General features: G+C 43.3%; 6 protein-coding genes across 6 annotated transcripts; all 6 read right to left on the bottom strand.

The window, feature by feature from the left end:
• Nucleotides 1-184: 184 nt before the first annotated feature.
• On the bottom strand, nucleotides 185-1,027 carry NUU61_004557 (aminoglycoside phosphotransferase family protein; the record flags this gene model as incomplete). The annotated part of the gene is made up of 1 exon (XM_056655139.1): nucleotides 185-1,027. The coding sequence occupies one exon, from the start codon at nucleotides 1,025-1,027 to the stop codon at nucleotides 185-187; it is 843 nt and encodes a 280-aa protein (XP_056513166.1).
• Nucleotides 1,028-1,748: 721 nt separating this feature from the next.
• NUU61_004556 (NUDIX hydrolase) lies at nucleotides 1,749-2,438 on the bottom strand (the record flags this gene model as incomplete). The annotated part of the gene is made up of 1 exon (XM_056655138.1): nucleotides 1,749-2,438. One exon carries the CDS (start codon nucleotides 2,436-2,438, stop codon nucleotides 1,749-1,751), a length of 690 nt encoding a protein of 229 aa, XP_056513165.1.
• A 4,513-nt stretch (nucleotides 2,439-6,951) lies between these two features.
• NUU61_004555 (uncharacterized protein) lies at nucleotides 6,952-7,266 on the bottom strand (the record flags this gene model as incomplete). Its single annotated transcript, XM_056655137.1, has 1 exon — nucleotides 6,952-7,266. The coding sequence occupies one exon, from the start codon at nucleotides 7,264-7,266 to the stop codon at nucleotides 6,952-6,954; it is 315 nt and encodes a 104-aa protein (XP_056513164.1).
• Nucleotides 7,267-9,250: 1,984 nt separating this feature from the next.
• NUU61_004554 (uncharacterized protein) lies at nucleotides 9,251-11,520 on the bottom strand (the record flags this gene model as incomplete). The annotated part of the gene is made up of 3 exons (XM_056655136.1): nucleotides 9,251-9,313; nucleotides 9,567-10,354; nucleotides 10,584-11,520. 3 exons carry the CDS (start codon nucleotides 11,518-11,520, stop codon nucleotides 9,251-9,253), a joined length of 1,788 nt encoding a protein of 595 aa, XP_056513163.1.
• A 1,866-nt stretch (nucleotides 11,521-13,386) lies between these two features.
• Nucleotides 13,387-14,589, bottom strand: NUU61_004553 (uncharacterized protein; the record flags this gene model as incomplete). Its single annotated transcript, XM_056655135.1, has 1 exon — nucleotides 13,387-14,589. The coding sequence occupies one exon, from the start codon at nucleotides 14,587-14,589 to the stop codon at nucleotides 13,387-13,389; it is 1,203 nt and encodes a 400-aa protein (XP_056513162.1).
• A 5,290-nt stretch (nucleotides 14,590-19,879) lies between these two features.
• On the bottom strand, nucleotides 19,880-21,379 carry NUU61_004552 (serine hydrolase domain-containing protein; the record flags this gene model as incomplete). Its single annotated transcript, XM_056655134.1, has 6 exons — nucleotides 19,880-20,038; nucleotides 20,088-20,588; nucleotides 20,647-20,727; nucleotides 20,792-20,943; nucleotides 21,008-21,244; nucleotides 21,298-21,379. The coding sequence occupies 6 exons, from the start codon at nucleotides 21,377-21,379 to the stop codon at nucleotides 19,880-19,882; spliced, it is 1,212 nt and encodes a 403-aa protein (XP_056513161.1).
• Between the last annotated feature and the right edge of the window lie 3 nt (nucleotides 21,380-21,382).

Raw genomic sequence — 21,382 nt, 5'->3', positions numbered from 1 at the left:
CTGACAGGTAATTAGGCATGAATCCCAGGTTGACAGGTCCCAGACTCCCTCAAATAACACATGGACTTGGAAAGCTGGGAGTGGGATTCGTTTTACCTTTTGAATTCAATTTCTGTTATACATTGAAATCTGCTTGAATGAATCCAGTTATAGGGTGATTTTGAATTGTTAACAGACTATTGTCCTAATAAAAAACAGATGCATAGACAACTTGCATCATGAGGTATTCCAGCGGGTACTGGTCGAAGATGTCCGGGACGAGCTCAAGCCAAGCAGGTTTGAATTGACAATAAAGCGTCGAGTTGCAGAAATCCCAAAATTCAGGGTACCAGCCAGATAGATTCCAATCAACCAGGGTTATGTGAAAGTCGCTGCTTCCATCCTCACAAAATCCCTCCCGCTCAACCATTATGTTTTTTGGTTGAAGATCTCCATGGGTGAACACAATTTTGTGGTCTCTGAGGGTTCGGTCGACCATCCCTTGCAACAGATGAATGTAGTGCGGTGACTCCTTCTGGCCCAATTTCATCAATATTCCATCATTCATTTGCTCTTGACTCTCGAACGGTCCAGATACCATTGGATTGTTATCTGGCGTGGACAGAACGCCGTCGGTATATGGCAAGTGTGTCAAGTTTCCGAAGTAGCCTTGTGCTGGGATACGCCGTAGTTCATCAATTGCGTTTCTTATACGCTTGCAGACGGCCTTCTTTTCAGACGATGTGAGAGACGGTAGCAATTTTTCGAGGTCGGTACCAGGGACGTAATCCATGATGATATATCTCTTTTGGGTTTCTGGATCGACAAAGTGGTCATGAACTTTCGGCACAGCGACCTTGCTGTTCGCTGCGACGAATTTCATATTCTCTGCCTCTAGTGGCGGGATTGCAAATCCAACCTTGACCGCAAATTTCTCCTTGACTCGAACAACCTTGATAGCGTTTGTTCGCACGCTCAGGACATTCGTTGACGCTTCAATCTCAGCAACAGTCGGTAAATCGACTTTTTCGCTCGTGTCATTAGCCATGCTGCGACTGCGACGAATCGAAAGTGGGTTAAATGATAAGAGCAAGGACAAAAGTATTGCGGAAGTGGAATTGCGGGGTGGGGGGGGCTTCCGGCTTATTTGTAATGTTTCCATAGGCTCTTGGATACAAACAATGCAAACTGCACATGCTGTCTCCCCAAGATTGCGGCCTGGTTGCCTCACGTAACCAAAAAGTGATACCCCAAAACACCTTGGTTAAGGTGATATTTCCATCTTGGTCAGCCAAGTGTCAATAACGCAAATTCTCGCCCGACGGAGGTATCCCTTCTAGCTTGAGGCGATCGGAGCATTGGATCAAGAGGGCGAGAAGCTGTTGATCACAGAGTTTGGGCCTGGATGGTTTTTGTTCCCAGGATTTCGATGATTTAGGAAGAGGGCTCGATGTTGGGTGCAGTGTATTTTATTTTATTTTATTTTATGGTTTTTTTGGTTTTTTTGGTTTTTTTTTGAGCTTCGAAATTTAATTTAATTTTGGATATTGTTGATGATGATTTATGATGATTCTATTCGCCGGGTAGAGCTAGTTCTATATACAAACTACTATGCGCGGCGCCAAAAAGGTGGTTTCCAGCGGCGTTTCTGCAGTTCCCAATTAGGGCTAGGGGTTCTGCGGAAGAATGCAAACATGAAAAAAAGAAACCCCAAAATTGAAAAGCCTCCCTGGCCCTACACCATGCGATCTAAGTCTACAAAGCAAGAGCTATCTCCGGTTATTGACAGGAAGTTTAACCATATCAATTTGGGACCTTCTCAGTCGCCCAAAAATGGCAAGGATAACATCCCTCTTGTTTTCAAGGATAACAAGGCCGCTTTGAGTATTTGCTGCATTGTATGGAAGAGAATTCCGGATTTGTGCCTCTGTAGCCCAGCAGAAATCCATATGTTCGCCCGGAATTAGCTTGATACCGCTGTCTTTCGGGCCGATCGCACGCTGCTGTTCATCGCACCATCTTCGCTGGGGTCGTAACTCTTCATGGACGTCCGTGTGGAAGGTGCATCTGGCCATTGGAACGTTTTTGTGGTTGAAGAGGGTCAAATACACATGGCTAGAGACATGTGACACATGTAGTCCGGTCTCCTCTTCAGTCTCGCGAAACGCAGTATCTGGTAACTCCTCGCCAAGTTCGCGACTTCCTCCAGGTGTCTCCCAAGTTCCACCCCACGAGTTGTCCTTTCCCAATGCATCGTCCCGATATGCGCGCTGGCATAGGAGAACATAGAGGTTGGAGGTGTCACATGGGTCACAACAGAATATAGTCGCGCTGGCGGAAAATGACTTGATGTCGAGCTGTTTCGCTTGAAGGTTGGTTTGAAGGTAGGTTTGAAGGTTGGCTTGAAAATTGGAAAAGGGGACATTGACCACCTCGAATGGAACAATTAAGGAGTCCATGATCAAGGAGAGTAGAGGGAAAAGTTCTTGGAAAATAAGGAGGAGAAAACATTCCAAGGTTGAGGAGGAAACTTGGGGTGGAAAGGGTATTTATCTCAAATACAAGGGCCTAGACCAATCTAGAAATGGACTGCCCTTCCACAGCCCACAGGTGCATAAGCCCTTCTAAGGTTGTGTAAGCTGACCGTGCTTCCAAGGTCCATCCAATTCGGATCACTACCATTGCCATGACTTATGACATGCAGTCACCACTATTTGTTTTTTATTCTTTTAGTAGCTCAATTGATAAAAAAATCGTTTCTGTCTTAGAACTGTCATTTATCTATTGGCTCAAAAGTGCAGGATAATATTAGGTACAACATTTAGTCTGCTCGCTATCCTTGTCTCGAATAGTCTTCTCCAGAGCTTCTCATATTTTTCGGCGACAAAAATATCACTATCCCACAGCTGATACTTAATTTCTATATAGAACATCTTACCCACGCGATACGCAACACCTCTTCCTTTTTTATACTATACTTGTCCCTTAAATACATCCAATTCATGAGTTCCTTAGCCTGAGACAATTTCAACTGAAGACGAAATAGTTCTGGGAAACATTCTGGCCTACCGTAAACCCAATGTCGACAATAGACTACCATCTAGTCCCGTTGAGGAACTCAGCCTGAAAAAGCACAACCGAGGTACCTGCTTTCACCGTGGCAAACTCCGTGAAGGATCGTATCTTGGCGAGTATATGGACGTCTAGCTAGGTTGACCGAGAAACAGATTATTAGATTAAAAGTTTAGATTATAAATATTCACTAACAGGATAGGGTGTTATCTTTCTGACAAGGAAAGGGCCTTGAGAAATTGACTAAGGGCAGCTGTGGCAACCCAGGATTATTCGAGATGTGAACCGCCGCTTTTTGAGGAATCTGGACGTCGGGGAGTATAACGCTCTGGAAAGACTGTACGGATTCTGCACGGGAAAAGGTCTGGTAAATTCGATGTTTAGAAAAAGAAAAAGAAAAAGAGAATATTCCTGCAGAGAGATACTTACCAAGGCTTGCTTTGACTGACTGAGACTGGCAATCCCTTTCTATGTTGACTGCTTGAGGAGGGGATTCTAGAGATCTTATAGCCCTTGGTTCATACGCAGTATCACCAGCTCGCATATTTGATGGCGGCTCCTGGTCATCCCAGAAGTCGTCAGGGTCTGAAGGAAAAAAGATTGATTGAAGCCACTGCCACGCAGATCACGGTACTGGAAGACAAGCCATCATGCGCGTTCAGCAAGCGGATTCCTTTTGTTAAGATGGTATATAGAAACGATAAAAGGAACAAGAGACTCCTCAATATAAAAGGCCTCGACCTAGCTCCATGGTACAGGGTAACATTCCATGAATTCTGTTTTTAATAAAACAATCAAATTATAGAATGGTGAGTGAGAAGCCTTGCAAATGACTGTTGATTCTCACATGAGAGTAGGCTCTACCGATCCCATTTCTTCCCGACCCGGCTGAATCAGCCTTGAAGACACTGTTGAAGGTGCGGATTGATGCTCCGCCTTATTGGAGAGGAATTTCTAGGGAGATTCTAAGCGGCGATGCTGTGCTGGTTCTATCAGCCTATGAGGCTCTACAGAACAGTGAAACCATCATAGATGACGGGATCATATGTGCCTCGGCGAAGACACTCGTCGACTCTCTCGTCGAATCTCGAAGTTGGAATGCGCTTTTGAAATTATCAGTGATGACATGGAATTTCGATGCATCGGGTGTGCCATCTGAGGAGCTTGCTCGTTTTCTCAGACAGCCCAACAACCAGTATGATTGGGAATCAATCCATGCGCAATACCAGAGGCTCACGGGAAATGAATTGTCCTTGACTGGCTTCAAAGCCTCGTGCGATTTCCTATTATGGCCTGCTCTGGGTTCAATCTTCAACGGGGTTTCATAAAGGATTCTTGAATTTTGTCGACGCGTTGATATGATATTTTTATAAACCCCTCATGGGTTTTCGCCAAATACATCCCTCGACCGCTTAGCGACTACGCTGTTGGATATCGCGTATACCTTTGTTAACAAATCGCATGATACTTAGAAATTCCAGATGCGTTATTTCTGTATCGAACAAATTCAAGAAGTTGTAGCTTGACTTTTGTAGATCTAGTTGCTAATTTCTTTCACTTAGGGCGCCTAATTCTAACTTTCCCAAAAAAAAGAATAGTTTTGATTTGATTGAAAATACGGCATCAGTATTTTGGCCAATGCCTTATATATTGGAATTTTGGTGATGCATCGTCACCACCGCCTGCTCGACGTCCTGCGAGACACTTCTAGTCTCTGACTTGTGCTTTCCGCATGGCTTTCTAAGCTCTTGAACCCTATGGGGATCTTTCTTTCTTTTCTCGTAGCCGCAATTATATGCGCAAATGTATCCTCCGCCCGTCTTGCATCCACAAGAGTGAAGGTATGATTGATGCCAGCACATTTCGAAAAGAGCTTGTGTATTATCTCCAAATTCTAGGTTCCTCGATGTGTCGTACGGCTGAAATAGTTTCTATTTTATAATGTGGAATTAGTAGCGACTTTGTTGTTCTCTTTTCGTGACTTACAAGTCGTATGAATAAATGATAGACAATGATCTTTGAAGCCAAATCGCGGTCAAGAACTAGTGCTGCCGAGGAAGCGTAGCCTATAAGGAAAGCCGGGTGCGAACGTTTTCAAACAAAAACCGTGGTGCCTGGCGGAAGCATGAAGCGCATATGCTTTCTATATACCAGAGCTGAGATTATTAATCCTTAAAACATCAGTCTAGATTTATACAACGGCTTAGCTCCAAAACTCTGTCTCTTTCAACACCGTACTTTTGCCTCAACCGGCTCCATTCCTCATCACAAAGCAGAGATTTTGCAGCTACCAGCTTGCACCTAAGACGCAATAGCTGAACCTCGGATAATGCTTTCCCGGAGATAGAAGGTCCGCCATAAACATAGCCATCCGACCCGTCATTGTACTTAACGTAGAATATGATACGAGTAGTTCGTAGGTCCCACATTGAACATTCGTATCTTTCAAAGCTTATAATAGCACTAAGACGGTCCACGGTCAGACGTGGTGTAGAGCCTAAAGCCATATTTTATCTATCTTCGTCAGAAATATAGCATAGAAAATATTATGTTCACTTACAATTTCGTGGCGATCGCCAATCCTGTGATTCTTCAAGAGGCGCTGTGGGGGTGAAAGAGACTGTCTCTAGTGATAGGCGCCGGACAGGTATATATAATTCACTTGTGCGTGATCTTGCCACTTTTTGAGGAATTTGTAATTCGATTGGGGTGGAAGGGTTCGGAAGGATGATAGTATGACCGCTGACAGAAGATCGAGCCGAATGGATAGAGGGGGGGGCGATTGGTATTATCTGTAAAAACGGCTTAGTATATAAGTAGTTGGTTGCATAATGATCTGATATGGATACTACCCTCGAATACCGGGGCTCGGAATGACTGGTGAGTGTTTGTCTCTATGCCTGATTTATGACTAGCTGATAGAGTTGGAGGTTTATCCCAAAAGCCATCTTGCTGATGGGTGGACAGTCTTGAGGAGTTGAGTGAAGTTGGCTGTCGAATACTGAAGGAGCGTCTCGCTACTTTTTGAGGATGCTGGATGTCGGGAAGTGTACCATTATCTCGGGGTTGGAAAGACTGCTTTAGCTCTGCTTGCAAAATCAATTCTAGAGCATTCAATATTTCCTTGGGGATATACTTACCAGGGTTGCCTTGGACTAACTGAGGGCGAGGATCCCTTTTAGACCTGACTTGAAGAGCAGAAGTGTGAGGCGTTACTGTATTTTCAGTTACCATACCAGGTGGCGCTTCCTGGTTGCCCCCATAGTCCCAGCCGTCATTGTCTAGCGAAATGACCGGTTGAAGGCACTGCGGAAGCCACGAAAGTAGCGGTACTGGCAAACAAACCATTACGAGCGTTTCGTAAGCGGATTGCTTTTGGCAAGATGATATGAAGAATATATGAGGGAAACAAGATATTCCTTTATAGGATTTGACCTAGTTTCAGGGTATAGCATTATATTCAACGATCTATTCTACAAACAATCAAATTATAGCATGGTGAGTGAGAAGCCTTGCAAATGACTATTGATTCTCACACGAGTAGGATCTACCAATCCCATTTCTTCCTAGCCCGGCCAAGTCAGCCTTGAAGACACTGCTGAAGATACGGATTGATGTTTCGCCTTATTGGAAAGGATGTTGTAGGGAGGTTCTAAGCGATGATGTCGTGCTGGTTTTATTAGTCTATGAGGATCTAAAAGGTCTCTAATATGCGGACGAAACCATCATAGAGGATGCGACAAAGACACTAGTTGATTCTCCATCGAGCATTTCCAGATTAACACAATCTACACAAATAGGTTCGCTACTGAAGATCTCGGATTCCGAAGAGAAAATAAGTACATGTGAAACAAAAAACGCCATTACTCCCTTGCGCCTTGGCCTTTATCCCCTGTTCGTTTACTCCGTGGATGATTCGCGCCCGGTCCCTTTACACTTGCCCCGCGCAACGTGGGAGTTTCGTGCTGTCATCCGTGTGAAAAAGGCTCCGCAGATCGGGCACTCAGCCTTGGCAAATCTTCCTGACTTCTCGCGCTGGTGTCGAAGAAGGTTGCTAAATGTGGAAAATTTTCGGCCGTTGCAGCCGTGGTCCCAGCATTGGGGCCGCGGGCGCGAACTGATAACCGAGACTTGATGCTCGTTGTCTGGCGTGTGTACGGAGTCGGATGGGGAGAACACGGGCTCGGTGATCAATGACGAGGCTTGAGAGCTCATGGAAGATAGGTGGGAGGATCTAAATTGACTCAGTGTGTAGGTTCGAAAGAAAAAGAGAGATCTCCTGGCTGGAACCGCTTACAGAATAGGCGGTGTTTCAAAGAGATAGTAGGTAGGTTGGCTCGTAATATAAGGGGGAGAGCTAAAAGGGCACCGTCAGCAACTTCTTTTCTTTTCTTTTCCAATTTCGATCGTATTGGGAGGACGGGAGGAAAATTCACGAGATCAAGAGAGGCTGTTCAGAGAGACCGACGGAGTGAGGAGGGAAAGGACGAGCAATTGGAGGGCTAGACGACGAGTCAGCTTCCCACTCTGGTGATATTATCCAACTTCAAAAGGATGACCAACCTGGGAAAATAACTTTGGCGGCCAGCGCTACTCGGTGCTGCGGAGAAATATGGAGGTGGTGTGCGATGTTCTTGGTAATAACTGTGCATCGACCCGCTTGGATGGCCATTATATCCAACCGAGTAGCCCAAGCCGGGGTATGAATGCGGCGGAGGGAATTTCTGGCTCAGAGGCCCCGTTGGGGATTGCAGCGGTTGAAAGGGACGATTGGCCCAAACATAATCTGTGAATTTGGTTAGAATACACATTTTTTGGTTTTATTTCTCAGAAGGATAAGGAAAAAATCCATACGATGAGAGTTTGGCTCCATCTATGTACTTGGGGTGACGGGATGCCTGGCGTTTCTCAAGAATATCCTTCACCGCGCGAAATTTCGAGTATTCGGGTTCGTTGTTAGGTGACTCGAGCTGTTGGTTACACGGATATCAGCAGAAAGCTTACATGAAGGAATTGGCTTCAGTGAGAAAAGAAGATAGCCATACTGTGCGTCCCTACTCCGAATATAAGCTGCCGGCGGATGGCCTCGAATTCTGCGATTTTTCCAAAAAAGGGCTCATTTCCAGACTATATATTTGTTGAAAGATCTCAAGAGAGATTTGACGGTTGGCAAGGAGATAAACTTGGAGAAATTAGAATGACACCCCAGCAAAGAAAGAGGAAGGATCCCATTTAATAAGCTATATTTGGCCGGTATCAGAATAAGATGATCCGAGATGAACAGTGAATTCACAGAACCTATATATGCTTTCTAGTCGCCGATGCAGGATGCCAATATTCAGACCAAAATTTTATCGTACAATGAATAAAAAGAAGTGTATAAAAGTAAAGGACTTTATTTCAACCAAGGGGGTCTCGGTTGCTGCCGCAGATAATCATTCAATATCTACTACAATAGCCACTAATTTAGCAGCTTGTGCCACTTCAACATCACACTTCTGAGAAACTTGATAAAAGTGATCCATATCAAGAACCACTCCATCTATAGATGTTTCACCTTCCATAAACAACGGTATAACCAACGTCAAGTTTCGTCCGACATACGATTTTCCGGGAAAAAACACAAATCCTCCAGTCTTATACTTTGGATCGGTACGCTACATCAAAATGTTTTAGTCGAAAAGCTAGTATATCCTAAGCGGTGATAGATCTCACCTTTAGCTCTGACACAGCAGCATTTATAGGCGCCGCGCAATCATCGGTCGGAAAAAAGGGAGCAAGTGCCGAAATTTTGGGCTTCGGTAGTGCATCGGCAATACGCTGCACTTGTGGCCAAGCTCGAGTTGCGGAAATCTTAACGTTGTCCGATGATAGCGAAATACAGGTAGGGTTAACCTGTGACATTGGGAATCCGGCGATTGCTGGAGCTAAAGCGAAGATCGCAGATCCAGAAGGCGAGTTTTCGGTAAAAAAGAGAGTGCCTTCGAAAATATTGTAGTCGCGGGCGCGTTGGGTTGAACGAAAGGGAAATTTTGATGAGGGGTCGATCGCGGGGCTCTAAGCTCGAAGTAGTCTCGTGACTTTCCGTCCGGTTCAGGCTTGTACCCGGTAATTGACAAGCCAAAAACTAGTGCCTAAGGCAGTAAGAAGATATCTTTGCATCCCGTATGATAATCTCCTGTAAATTAAGGGCCTGCCATCAGACAGCTAACCGAGTAATGATGTAGGCTACCTTGTTGTTGGTTTTGGAAATTCGATTAAACTTGAATTAAAGCTAATTGTTCTGATCTAAATCCGAAAAAAAAAAAAAAAAGCTAGCATGCGGTGATTCCACTTCTCGGTGTAGATTGAAGAGGGCTATCACCAAAAAATTGATTCATGCTGAGGTGTTCCGATCTTTTGCTCTGCATATACCTGGTAGCCCGAATGTGCCTTTTATACTCCTCTAAATCAGGGGAACATGAGAGATCAATACCTGGTGGAGGACCGGCATACTTATCTCTTTCAAAATTTACCGCAAAGTTTAATTGGTGAGATTCATGGCCAGTGTTACCCGGAGCTGCTCCCAAAGATGTAGCACGGAGATCATCGTTGCAAGATGTGTCTTGATTTTGATGGTCCTGCTTGGGACCTGGGAGATGAGGCTCTTCAAAGAGCTGATGAAGCAGATTGAGATCACCTAGACTTGCACTGCACTCGGCAGAAGGGGCCCAAGTAAATGCCTCGGCATAGGCCTGAATGAAGGGTAAATCAGGTTCCGTAAGAGGCCGATCGAGGTCGCTGATGTTGTTTGAACCCAGATATGACAGGCCATAAAAGTCTTGATTCAATCCTTGAGCGAATCCCGGATTGAACGGCAGCGAAGCCTCAGTGATGGACAAGGGAAAGGAGCTCTGCTCAACCAAGCTTTGGGTGGAAGGTATAGGCAGCTCAGTAAGTCGTTGATCGAATTCGACGATACTTGAACTCGGATCAGAAGGGCCATTGAAATCTCGATCCAATTCCTGAGCGAAGTCCGGACTGAGCGGCAGCTGAGGCTCGGCGGTAGACGCAGGCGAATAATCTGAAGGTTGATAGGTACAATCATTCAGATTACGAATAGGCGGCGGGGAAATATTCTCAGACCCTGCCAAGTCTAAAGCAGCCGAAGTGTTGTCCGTTTGGAGCGCTATATCCAAAGAGTAATCCGTGGGCTGCATAGGAAACAAATGGTCTCGCTCTGTGGGTATACATAGTGTATCCTGGCGGAGGGAGGTCGTGTTGCTAGCTGATTCATGGAGCGATGTCTGCGCTTCTTCGAATCCTCCCTCACTTGCACTATGTCTTTCAGATATGGGAGTATCCGGTGTACTTCCACGACGTGATGTTGGCGACTGGCAGCGCGATGAGCCAGCCCTTGATGTTCGTTGGTGTTTTGCTCTGCCACATGTAGCTTGCCGGTTAGGAAGTTGCGACCAGGCCGGTAGTATGACTCCCAGTTTACCTGGTATGTGGATCAGACAGAATACCGCCTTTGGTGTAAGTGGACGTACGCTCGTAACACTTTTGCCACTCTCCCAGGCAAGACGATTTTCCAATTGCAAATTCCTTCCAATCTGTAAGGCTTTCCTTTAATTGGAAAAACTCTTCATATTTCACGTCGCGAAATCGACTGTACACAAGCATCAAAACGAGGGACACCCCTTCATATCCGTAGATGGATTCGAAGACAAGCCATTTAATTCCATGGCGGATTCCCATGCTTGCATTTTCTGCTTCCTTGTCTTTGAACTCTTTTGCTTGGATGAACTTGTCAAGATGGCCGGTTCGTTTGGCTGATAACTCCAGATTTCGCGAGATCTCGTTTACCCTTGACATATCGAAGGTTGCTTTTTCCCATTGATCGAATTCAATAGCCAATGATCTTTGGCTTAGTCCCCTTCGCAAACCAGTTTCGTGGGTGTTCCCCGGGCTAGAACAAATAGAAATATCGGTGACACGAGGGTCGCCGCTTTTCCAAGTGCACATCCCGTCGAAGTCAGGAGTAGAACACAGATAATTCTGTATAGCGGCGGATCTTTTCTTGTCATTCAAGTACAAACATAGTTCGGAAACTTTGGACGACCGAGGCTTTGTCTTGTCGTCAGAAGAGGGATCGGTTTCAATACCATCAGTGCCATGGTTAATCGGTCGATCATCCGAGTCAGAAGGCGAAGTAGGACTCCCGTTGTGAGTGCTCTCATATCCATCTATTTCAGCGGGCTGTGGCGAGGAAGCTGGACTGGAAAAGGAAGGACTAGGAGATGCACTGGCAGTACCATCAGACCTTGCGGGTCCGATTCGGACGGCTCGAACTGCCTCAACAGTTCTCTGGAGGGCCTGTAAGGCATCCGTAAGTTTCCCTTCGTACTGAAGCAACACCCAACTGTCTGCAACGGATAGAGTAGTCAGAATGTCCGTTGCTTTCAAGATGGCATCCAGATCAAGCATTCTGAACCGTAAAAGCTGGGAATGTGCAAAGGGCCTATAGGGGGAGATATGAGGACGGTGTCGAGACTTGTACCAGAACCTTGGAAGGATGGTTGATTTCAGTGGTGTTGGGGCTCAGACAACCAGGTGCATAAGACCCTTGTCAGTCTAGGCTTTTAGTTGGGCTCTGAGCCCCTGTGATTCCTTAACTCCGGTTCCCAGGAACCGGAGTTAAGGAATCACAGGGGTCGGAACGCCAATCACAGTGGTCATATGCGCCTCGTGTTACATTCAGACCACATATTGAGCGGCAACCTCGGAACAATCCATGGCCCAAACGTAATAACTGCGCAGCCCCTTCCCACCAATATCGGATGATAGCCTATGATTAAGCGCCCTACGTAATGACAACTAGACGGGACAGAATAAATTTTTACCAATAATGGTGTCGATCACCTCGGGATTCCTCTTTTGGGTACTCGATGCCGGGGTGATGTAAAGGGTGAGAATGTCAGACTGCCAACATTCATCCCCGCATGGGATGAAACAGTGAATAGCTCCACCTACCCCGGGTTTACCCGCCCCATGAATCATGAATCACCCTTGGATATTTGAACCATCATACCTGCAAAGCGCATGCCAGGGAATATTCTGGATAAAAAAACCACGTAGGCGGCTCACCTAGTGGTAGGGTCTTTTAACTTCTGAACAAACACCATCTTTCCAAGGTTTCCGGCGAGACGATGAAGGGCGATTGGGTGTTGACACGTGATCCCGAGGAGAAGATTAATCAATAAACCTGAAGGAAAAAGAAGGCGCTTTATCCTCTGATATATGGCGGATTGGGTAAATTCCGGCAATATCGTAAAAACTGGATTGGAATTCGCGGCTCAGTTGATTTTCCTTGCAGCCCTCCAAAGCTGTTCCAACTTCGGCGGTTTTCCAGTTTAGACACGATCTGGGTGATACCACTAGAAGAAAGGGCCGCGGTCGAGGATCATATCGACAAATGGCTCCCGCTGAGGCTGACGATGGTTGGCTGGAGTGGGATGATAACGGGCACAATGAGATCGGGTCGTCTCGAATCAACCTCCGGACGCCATCCACGAGTACAGGTGACACATCGGATGAGAATTTCATCGAAGACTCACCAACACAGGGAATGCATTACCAGTCAGGCCCTGACTTCGATAGTGTTTGTCCACACTGGCAACAACATCTCGCGCACGAGAATCTGTGGAGTCATTGCCCGAGGTGCAAACGCTATATTTTAAAAATGTCTGCTAGGCGGGTGACTAGCTGGTTGTCGCTGAAGTTAAATTAATTGCTTTGGTACTAAGACCTTGGTTTTCTAGTCAAACGCAGCATCGTGTTTCTGATATAGTTCCATAAGCCAGCAAGCCGACGTCGATGGGCACCATCAAAGTCCATTCCAATAAATCTTCAACTAGCTTTCCATGTTTCTAATTCTAAGGGCATACTAGTGGATCGCTCCAGGTTATTCTGCTCTAATATCTTTTATTAGCGTTCTTTTCTTCTCGGATGAGACGACTGGTTAAAATCAAGTTACACACGCAGGACGCCTTGAATTTTGAACTTCACTAGCAAAATAAAGGCACTTTGCTATAAAGTCGGCAATATAGCCACTATTTCATCAGCATCGCGCTCCAATACACCTCTGTAAACTCCTGGTTCAGTCCCGAAACCCTCGTAGAAGAGAATCCTTGGTGAAACAGAGACGCAGTTAGGTACAGCAAGACTACCTGATTCAACTAGAACAAAGTCTGCAGACCATCGGCGACTGCCACGGTATGTATAGAAAACTAACGTCAGGGAAAATGGATGTGTATCAGAAAACCGATGAAATTCCCTCCATGACTTTCTCGTTCAAGATGGTTGCCGTTTCCTGAGCGTTGTGCTCCAGTGAACCTGTATGGAGCCTTGCTTCCTTCCAGGGAACTCCTGGCTGAATCGCTTGATCACTTCCGACCAAGAAAGATTTTCTTCTTGCCTAAGTTTCACCAGAAGCTGATCTTCTTCTATGGACCATGGTAATCCTTTTCTTGAGCGATAGGTATGTTTTGTATCGACCACTTGCGTGCCGGCATTTGATTGTTCCGGTAGTGTAGTGGGAGCTTCCTCTCTTCTGGGAATACAGCTCGACGCTGATGCGTCTTTCGTGAAAGAAGGCGAATGGAAGCATTGAGATAGGGCACCCTCGAACAACCAGGACAAGAACTGCAGCCGCTCTTCAACGGGCAACGTAGAGAACTGATCACGTAAGGTAGAAAATGAGAGTTTCTTGCGATGATTTACTCGAGTAAAATTTCCGGTCCGGTTCGTTGGGCGATTGTCAACGATGACAGCAAGTCTGTCCTTTTTGGACCGCTGCTGCCCTGGTGTGTCTGTCTTTCGCGAAATTTGTCGCCTGCAGCGAGGGGCAATTCCATCCGCCGAGCAGGGAGAAGGGGTCCCAATAGTGGGGAATACCTCTGTTGCTGTTGCTGGTGTCTGCTCAATATGTCGAAGTTGGTGATCGTCGAGGATTGCTGGATCAATCGTCGCGTCAGAATGCCCCCCTGTCAGAAAAGGGCTTCCAGCACTGCCAACTTGCGAATGCCAACCAAGAGTGGGAGTGAGCCCCAGATCATCCGAATCGAAACCGAGTGGGCGCTGAGACCCTAGGCCCACATTGTCACAAATCATGGAATGGACTTCATCTTCAGAAATTGGTAAATCTTGCAACTGCAGGATATCCTCGAAGCCAAAATTCTCAGTTTCAGGATCAACGCATAATGTATAGTCCTCTACTGCGGGCTGGTGCGGAGGAGTGCTGGCCTCCTGAGGTCGCCTACCATCAAGGCAAACCTCCACCGGCGGTCGGGCAGGAAGAGGGTGCCGCTCAGATTTGTGCGGATGGGCTTCCTTATGCTTCGAAGCCAGGTCGCTAGAATTGGATGAAGGCGAGATGGTAGTGATGGAGACAGGACTTGGGTAGCGATGGATACTGAGGGAATCCCGGAAATGGGATTTGTCCTGGAAAGGATTCCACGTCCGGAAAGGTTCCTGGCGGAAACTCGCGCTTGACATTGGGAGAAAAAGGCAGCGGGACAGGTTCACAAGGGATGATGATTGGGGTGACTCTCGAAAAGGGAAACTGGCAACGAATTGAGCGTAGGGGGGAAGGGTCAGGGAACACGGGGAGTAGGATTTCGGATCATGAGGCGTTGGTTTCCATTTTGCCATTTGGGCGGATTTGCAGTCTCCTTTATAGACCGTGAGGCCGAGCTTGCTTTCCACACAGCACGGAAGACATCGACCCGCTCTGGCCGCCTATACTATCTCGTCCAAATCACCAAGACGCCGCCAGTACCGCGAATGCGGACTGTAGGTCACCATCAACATCTCCGCCTCATTCGCCGGCGGTGCCTCTCCAACCCCTCAAAACAACGAAGTGTGCCTCCGATGATCATGGGTCGTATCTTCATTCGCTGAAAGGTATCATCGCGGGGTTCGGCCGCAGCCTGGACCTCGCGATGTAGCATCGACTGATACTAAGCGAGTGTGCGGTGATTTCGCTATTGGCTAGCATCGCCGTGACGCGCTGTCGAGAATCACCGATTGGATGTGAATGCACCGGAGAGACCGACGATGACGACAACCGGGGTATCAGTGCATCTACGCACAAGCGGTCGAGAGCAGATCTGCGACGCCAGGGGCCATGCGATGTAACATCAGCATGGAGGATGAAGAGCTTGCAGAGTCGAGAAAGGCAGTCGGCGATCTTGTAGCGCCGAAGGTTAGCGGAATAACAGAGACGCTCAACGGGCAGGCCTTCTAGGCAGAAAGCGATCTACAAACTTTCGTAGCAGTACCCACGGTCACCTCGTCAGGGAAACGAGCATCGACACAACCACACGATGCGGCGGCGGCCTAGATCAGCTCAACGTCGTCTTTGCTCCTGGACGCAGCTGAAGGACCCTGTTGCCCATCTTTGCCAGCACGCGCGTGGCGTGGGATGGAGCGGCATTTTCACGGGAAATGAAAGGGGCGGTGCATCGGTCCGTGAGCCAATGCGCAGTATGTGGTGGGGGGAGGCAGGAGCGGCGTCGAGGGTGAAAGAGAGAAGAAAGTGCGTCGATGAGAGTCGAGGCGGGCGAGCGGTGTTTTTATAGATGGAGGGCCGGGGACGGGGCGGTAAAAGCGGCCAGGGAGGGCGCTAAGCCCGACGGGGCATAGGAACTACGGAGACGGGCAGGCGGTCGGGAGCAGCAAGGGGGCGGTACAATAGGAGCCATTTCCGGCGCCCCGCTCACCGTGTCAACTAATACTATAAAAAAGATAAACTAAAAGAGTCTATAATAGACTAATATATAGTTATATTTTAATTAAATTATATATTTAGTAATAGAAGAGCTAAAGCTCTTATATAAATAATATAGTAAGGTTATAGACTATCTAGTCTATATTAAAAATAGGATAATAAGTCTCTAATATTACTAGAATTAGAGTATATACTAAAAAAGCTAAAATACTACTAAATATTTAATAATCTAATATCTTATAGAATATATAGTATATTATATAGCTATTATTTAATTTATAGACTAATCTTTCTTAGGCTAAGAACTCCCTTTAAATAGCCTAGCTAGTTATCTAAGAGCTATAAAAATAATAGTTAATTATTATAATAATTATTTTATAGCTTTTTTTTTAAATTATTAAATATCCTAAATTCTAAGCTTTTTTTTAAATAATCTAATTATTATTATTTATCCCTAGTTTTCCTTTTTATTAAATTATATAATATTGAATCTAAGGAATAATCTAAGATTAATAGAAAGATTTATTTTAGAAGCTTTTATCTAAAGCTAAACTCTCTATTAGTCTTAACTATTAGATATCGCTATTTTAATAAGTATTTATAGCTATTTTTAGTTATTTTATTAATATAGACTAGAATTATTAAAAGGTTTTATTTAGCTTCGAATCTATTTCTAGTATATATTTTAGATAGAATCTTAGTATAATCCTTTTTAATATCCTCTAGAAATATTAGATTAAAGACTAAGTATTTATAGTAATAACTAATAATATATTAAATAACTCTACTCTTATTTTAAGTATCTAAGATTCTATTTAATTATTAGATATTAACTCTAAGATAATAATTATTTAGGTTCTATATATTATATATATAATTTAGTTAAATTTAAAGTAACTATTTAATTAGATAAAAGCGAATCTTTAGAACGAGATAACTAAGACTATTTAGTCTAAAGAATATATCTAATATATCTATTAAAAAATATAAAAATAAGATATTATAATAACTCTTATAAAGATATATATCTATACTCTTTATTTATTAATTAAAATACTAACCTATTTTATATTTTAGATTAGAAATCTTATAATCTTTATTAATATAAGCCTTTAATATCGGGAGTCCTTTTTTAGTCTCTAATCTAACTACCCTTGATTAGTTCTAATTTAAGATATCTAAACTAGATAGAATTTAATCTTTTTAATACTCTAATATATAAAATAGTTATAATTAGTCTTTAATTAATTTTACTCTAAATATAATTATCCTTATCTTAAAATTAATATAGATAAATAGTATTAGATTAACTATCTTCTTAATATTATCTAGCTATTTTTCTAATTTATTATAGTCCTTTTAAAAATAAAAGATATTACTATTTATACTATCTTTATTATCTATAATAAGTTATTTAATTATTTTAAAAGATTAATTAGATAGTTTAGTAAAAAAAAGATTAGATAGAAGTAATAGATATATTAAGCCCTTAAATTAGCTAAAAGTAAACTCTATAAATATTACTTTATAATAAATAATAAAGAGCTTAGTAATATCTATATAATTAATACTATCTTAGTTTTTTAGTATAAGATTAAATTTTTTTAAACTAAAGACTAAGATTACCCTTAGATAGATTATAGTATCTAATACTAATAAAATCTTAAAAGTTAGCTTCTAAGTTACTAAACTAATAATATTCTAAACTTTTAATTATTATCTAAAATAAAATAGTCTTATTAAATTAATAAGCTTAATATATTTTTAATAGCTAATTCTTCTATCTTAAGCTCCTAGTCTAAAATAATATAATATATTAAAAAAGGTAAATTTCTATATATATCTCTATTAAAACTAGGGTTCTAAGTAATCGCTTAAAACCCTAATTCTAATTTATTAAGTTTCTATCTTTCTATCTCTATTAGAACTAAGGTTTTAAGGCCTATCTTAGAACCCTAGTTTTAATAGAGGTATTAGTTCTAATCTATCTAAATATTATACTAATTATTATAATCTATCTTCTATCTAGATACTATTCTAATCTTATCTTATTAGTTTTAGAAGGATTATTAGTATAAATTTCCTATATTTATAAGCTTTATCTATAATCTCCTTTTAATCTTAGCTATTAATATTAATATTAAATAATTATTTAATTCTATATATAATATTTATTATTATTAATAAAAGATATTAAATATATCTATTATATAAGATCTAATAATATTTATATATATTACTAAATTTGAAGTTAAAAAGAAATAGCTTATATTTATTTAAGAGCTTTAGGAGTAGGATAAGTTAGAAATTATATAGAAAAAAAAAGACTTAAAAAACTTATAAAGAGATTATATTAATTAGTAATAATAAAGAGAAGGATATTATAGATCTAATAATTATAATTAATATATTTTATTAATTATAGTAAAAAAAGTTAAGAAGTAATTATAAAGATAATTATAGCCTCCCGCGGATTTCTAATAAGGTTTATAAATATCTACGAATATTTAATAATTATAAGCTTTAAAATTAAAATTAATTAATATTTAAAATAATATTCTTTAGAATTATTTTTTAAGAATTATTCTTCTAATTACTATAAAAAATTATTTAACTAAAATAAATATAATATCTAAAAATATAGCTAAGAATAATATAATTTATAAAAGTTATATAGTTAATAAAGTATCTATCTAAATAGGTTAAATAAGTTAACCTATTAACCCGCGGGATAGGTCAAAAAATCTTGACCCGCCCACGGGTTAAGAGGTCTGACCCACGACCCGCCCATAGGCTGACCCATAGGTCGACCCATATAGGTTATCCGCGGGTCTGTCCAGGTCTAGTAGAGGCGACGCGTAACACATTGCCTATATAGTAGTCTCTACATAGGGTGCTCTCCTAAATAATAGTCTCTATATAGGACTATTACCTATATAATAGTCTTTAGAATGGCCACCCTTGGCCTCTTGAGCCATTATGATTGCAGCGATATGTTGTAGAAGGCTGTGCTTCGAGAAACGGTCCTGAAGCAGTGAATCAGATATTGTTCTCCGTTTTAGAATCGGCTTTCGACCCAGACACAATTTTTGCCTTTTGCATTTAGATTGTTGAGCTGTATCCGATACATCCTTTGCCATGGTCGACCGCATATTCAAGCCTCGGTCCATTATTGTGCGAGTGCTTCCACGCCGCTGAATAGCGCCAAGAGGCCCAGACTGCCTCTTCCGTCCAGTTGTGAGAGAAATAATCCACTTGCTCGAATGGTCCAGTTTCCATTGACAGGTCGTCAGATGCCAAGGTACGAAGGGACCACACTGTGGCAGTCGAAACATCTTCGGCGTCGGGAAGCCAGGAGTCTTCAGAGTCTAACCAACACGATGGATACATAATGGTTTTTCTTCCTCCAAAATATGGCTGTTTAGTCCTAGAAGCTAAAATGCGAGGCGGTTAAGTAGAAAAGGTGAATACAATTGGGCTGGGTCACCTCGCAGCCCACGCAATGCCCCATCGCCCTCTCCCACCACACACGGCGGGGTTCTGCAAGCTGAGTAGCATAAGATGCAAGAATAAAAAAAAAAAAGGGAATAATGTCCATGCGCTAAGTCCTGAGAAGAGGAAGGATCGTCTTTGTCGGGAAATCTAGGATAATTTCATTAGATCATTGGATTGAGATGAGGATGATATCGCGGAAAATCCTGATTAGGTTCTTTTCATATATGGCACCAAGTCGTTAACTGGAGGTCGGTTACATCATGCATCCTTACCTTATATTCAGTTCCATGCCAAATGTAAATCTAATGACAGTAAATACAAAAGGAACAGAGCACTTTCACGACTGGAACCGCTTAGGGCTTGCATCCCGGACCACTTAGCATTAGGATTTGCTGTTTTTCGCAGCATACTGCGAATACCGCGCCCCCTTATGTGCGATAAGACTTGAACTCACAACAAATGGTTAGACCCGTTGTTATCAATCACTTATGTTTCTATGTGTCGTTCAAAAACCATTGGATTTGAGGGGATCCTCCGTAAAATATATGCTAGTCAAAAGCGTCACAGTCTCTGCATCTGCACCTCTGGAATACCTCTACCTCTCATGTCTTTGTAGACCGCTTCTTCAACGCCAACCAGCAGATTGGCAGCTTCATTGAGACCAGCAGGGATCATCTGCATGTAGAGAACACCGCAGATTTTGTTCTTCGGGTCAAACCACTGTAACACATATCAGGCAATACCCCTTTGATGGTGATGGATTACATACCCAGTACTCATTAGGATACCCCAGCCAGCTCACAGAGCCCTTTGGTCGACGTCCTGGAAGATCTCTTGTTGTGATGCAAGCCCCAAGACCAAAATCCAGTGGAAAATGTTCAGGGAAAGTACTAGTAAGTATGCCACCATTGGAGCCATGCATGCTCTCTGTGACCAACTTGGTGTCTGATACCTGTGGCTCAAGAATGCGATTTAAATTTTCAGGTGTCACCAAACCATTTGGCTTTATAAAAAGGTGCCAGAGAAAGAGGTTAAAATCTCGAGGCGTTGTCCAAAGCCCAATTCCTCCAAGGTCGTGGGATGGTTCAAGCGGATATGGGTTCAAGTTCATACTAACACCATTGTTCCGAGTTGGGCGAGTGATTTCCAAGCGACGAGCCAGTAGATCAGGCCTGGATTTGGGGCGAAAAGTGCAATCATGTGCCCCAATCTGATCCCAGATATATCGCTTGCAAAATTCCTCAAATGAGCACTGGGATACCACCTCAATCTAGATGATCCATGTATTAGATGTCTGCAACAAAGGCAAAATTGCAGTCAAAACCCACAATCCGACCAGCCCAGTCAAAACCAGGACCATAGGCCCAGCCTTGGCCAGGCTCAAATAGAAGTGGGTGATGGCAGTCTTCCTGTATTTGCGTTTTTCATGAGCCGACTTACTATGCTTATGTTTGATGGATAGTGAGTACTCACCAGAGAGCTGGACAATTCATCGGATCTTCGATTGTTGTAAGTCGCCCATTTCTTAAGGTCCTTGGTGAGGAACAGATACGCTAGCCCACTGGTGTGGGTCAGGAGCTGGTGAATTGTGATGGGATTTTTTGCTCTTTTCGTAATTGGGATACCTAGTACTATTAGTGTCCAGAATATTAGGGGGGGGGGGGGGGGGGGGTAAGGACTAATGCATACTTCCACCAGTTAAGCACGCCTCAAAGCCAATGAGAATTTCCATCTCAGCTAGTTCTGGGAGATAGGTGTCGGCAGTGTCTTGAAGACTCAGGAGTCCCATTTGACTTGCGATCAAGACAGCAGTAGTGGTGACAAGCTTGGTTGCAGAGGCAAGCCAGATAAAGCTATCATCGCGGAACTGCTCAGTTCTTCCAAAGCCAAGGCTGCCCTTAAAGCTCTGTATGAACTGAGGGTCATCTGGATAGTTTAGAATAATCTATCACTGTGGTGCATTTTATGAATGGCCTTACCCTCTGCCCTGATCAGAGAGAAACCAACTGCACTTGCATGACGCTGAGGGTGGGCCATGTAGTCATTCAGGACCTTCTCCATTGT

This window comes from Penicillium alfredii, assembly GCF_028826965.1.
Source record: "Penicillium alfredii strain IBT 34128 chromosome Unknown utg000005l_segment0_segment0, whole genome shotgun sequence".
In the NCBI taxonomy this organism is placed as follows: domain Eukaryota; kingdom Fungi; phylum Ascomycota; class Eurotiomycetes; order Eurotiales; family Aspergillaceae; genus Penicillium; species Penicillium alfredii.
Note: the sequence above shows the minus strand (reverse complement) of the source record. Positions and strands in the feature narration are given on the sequence as shown.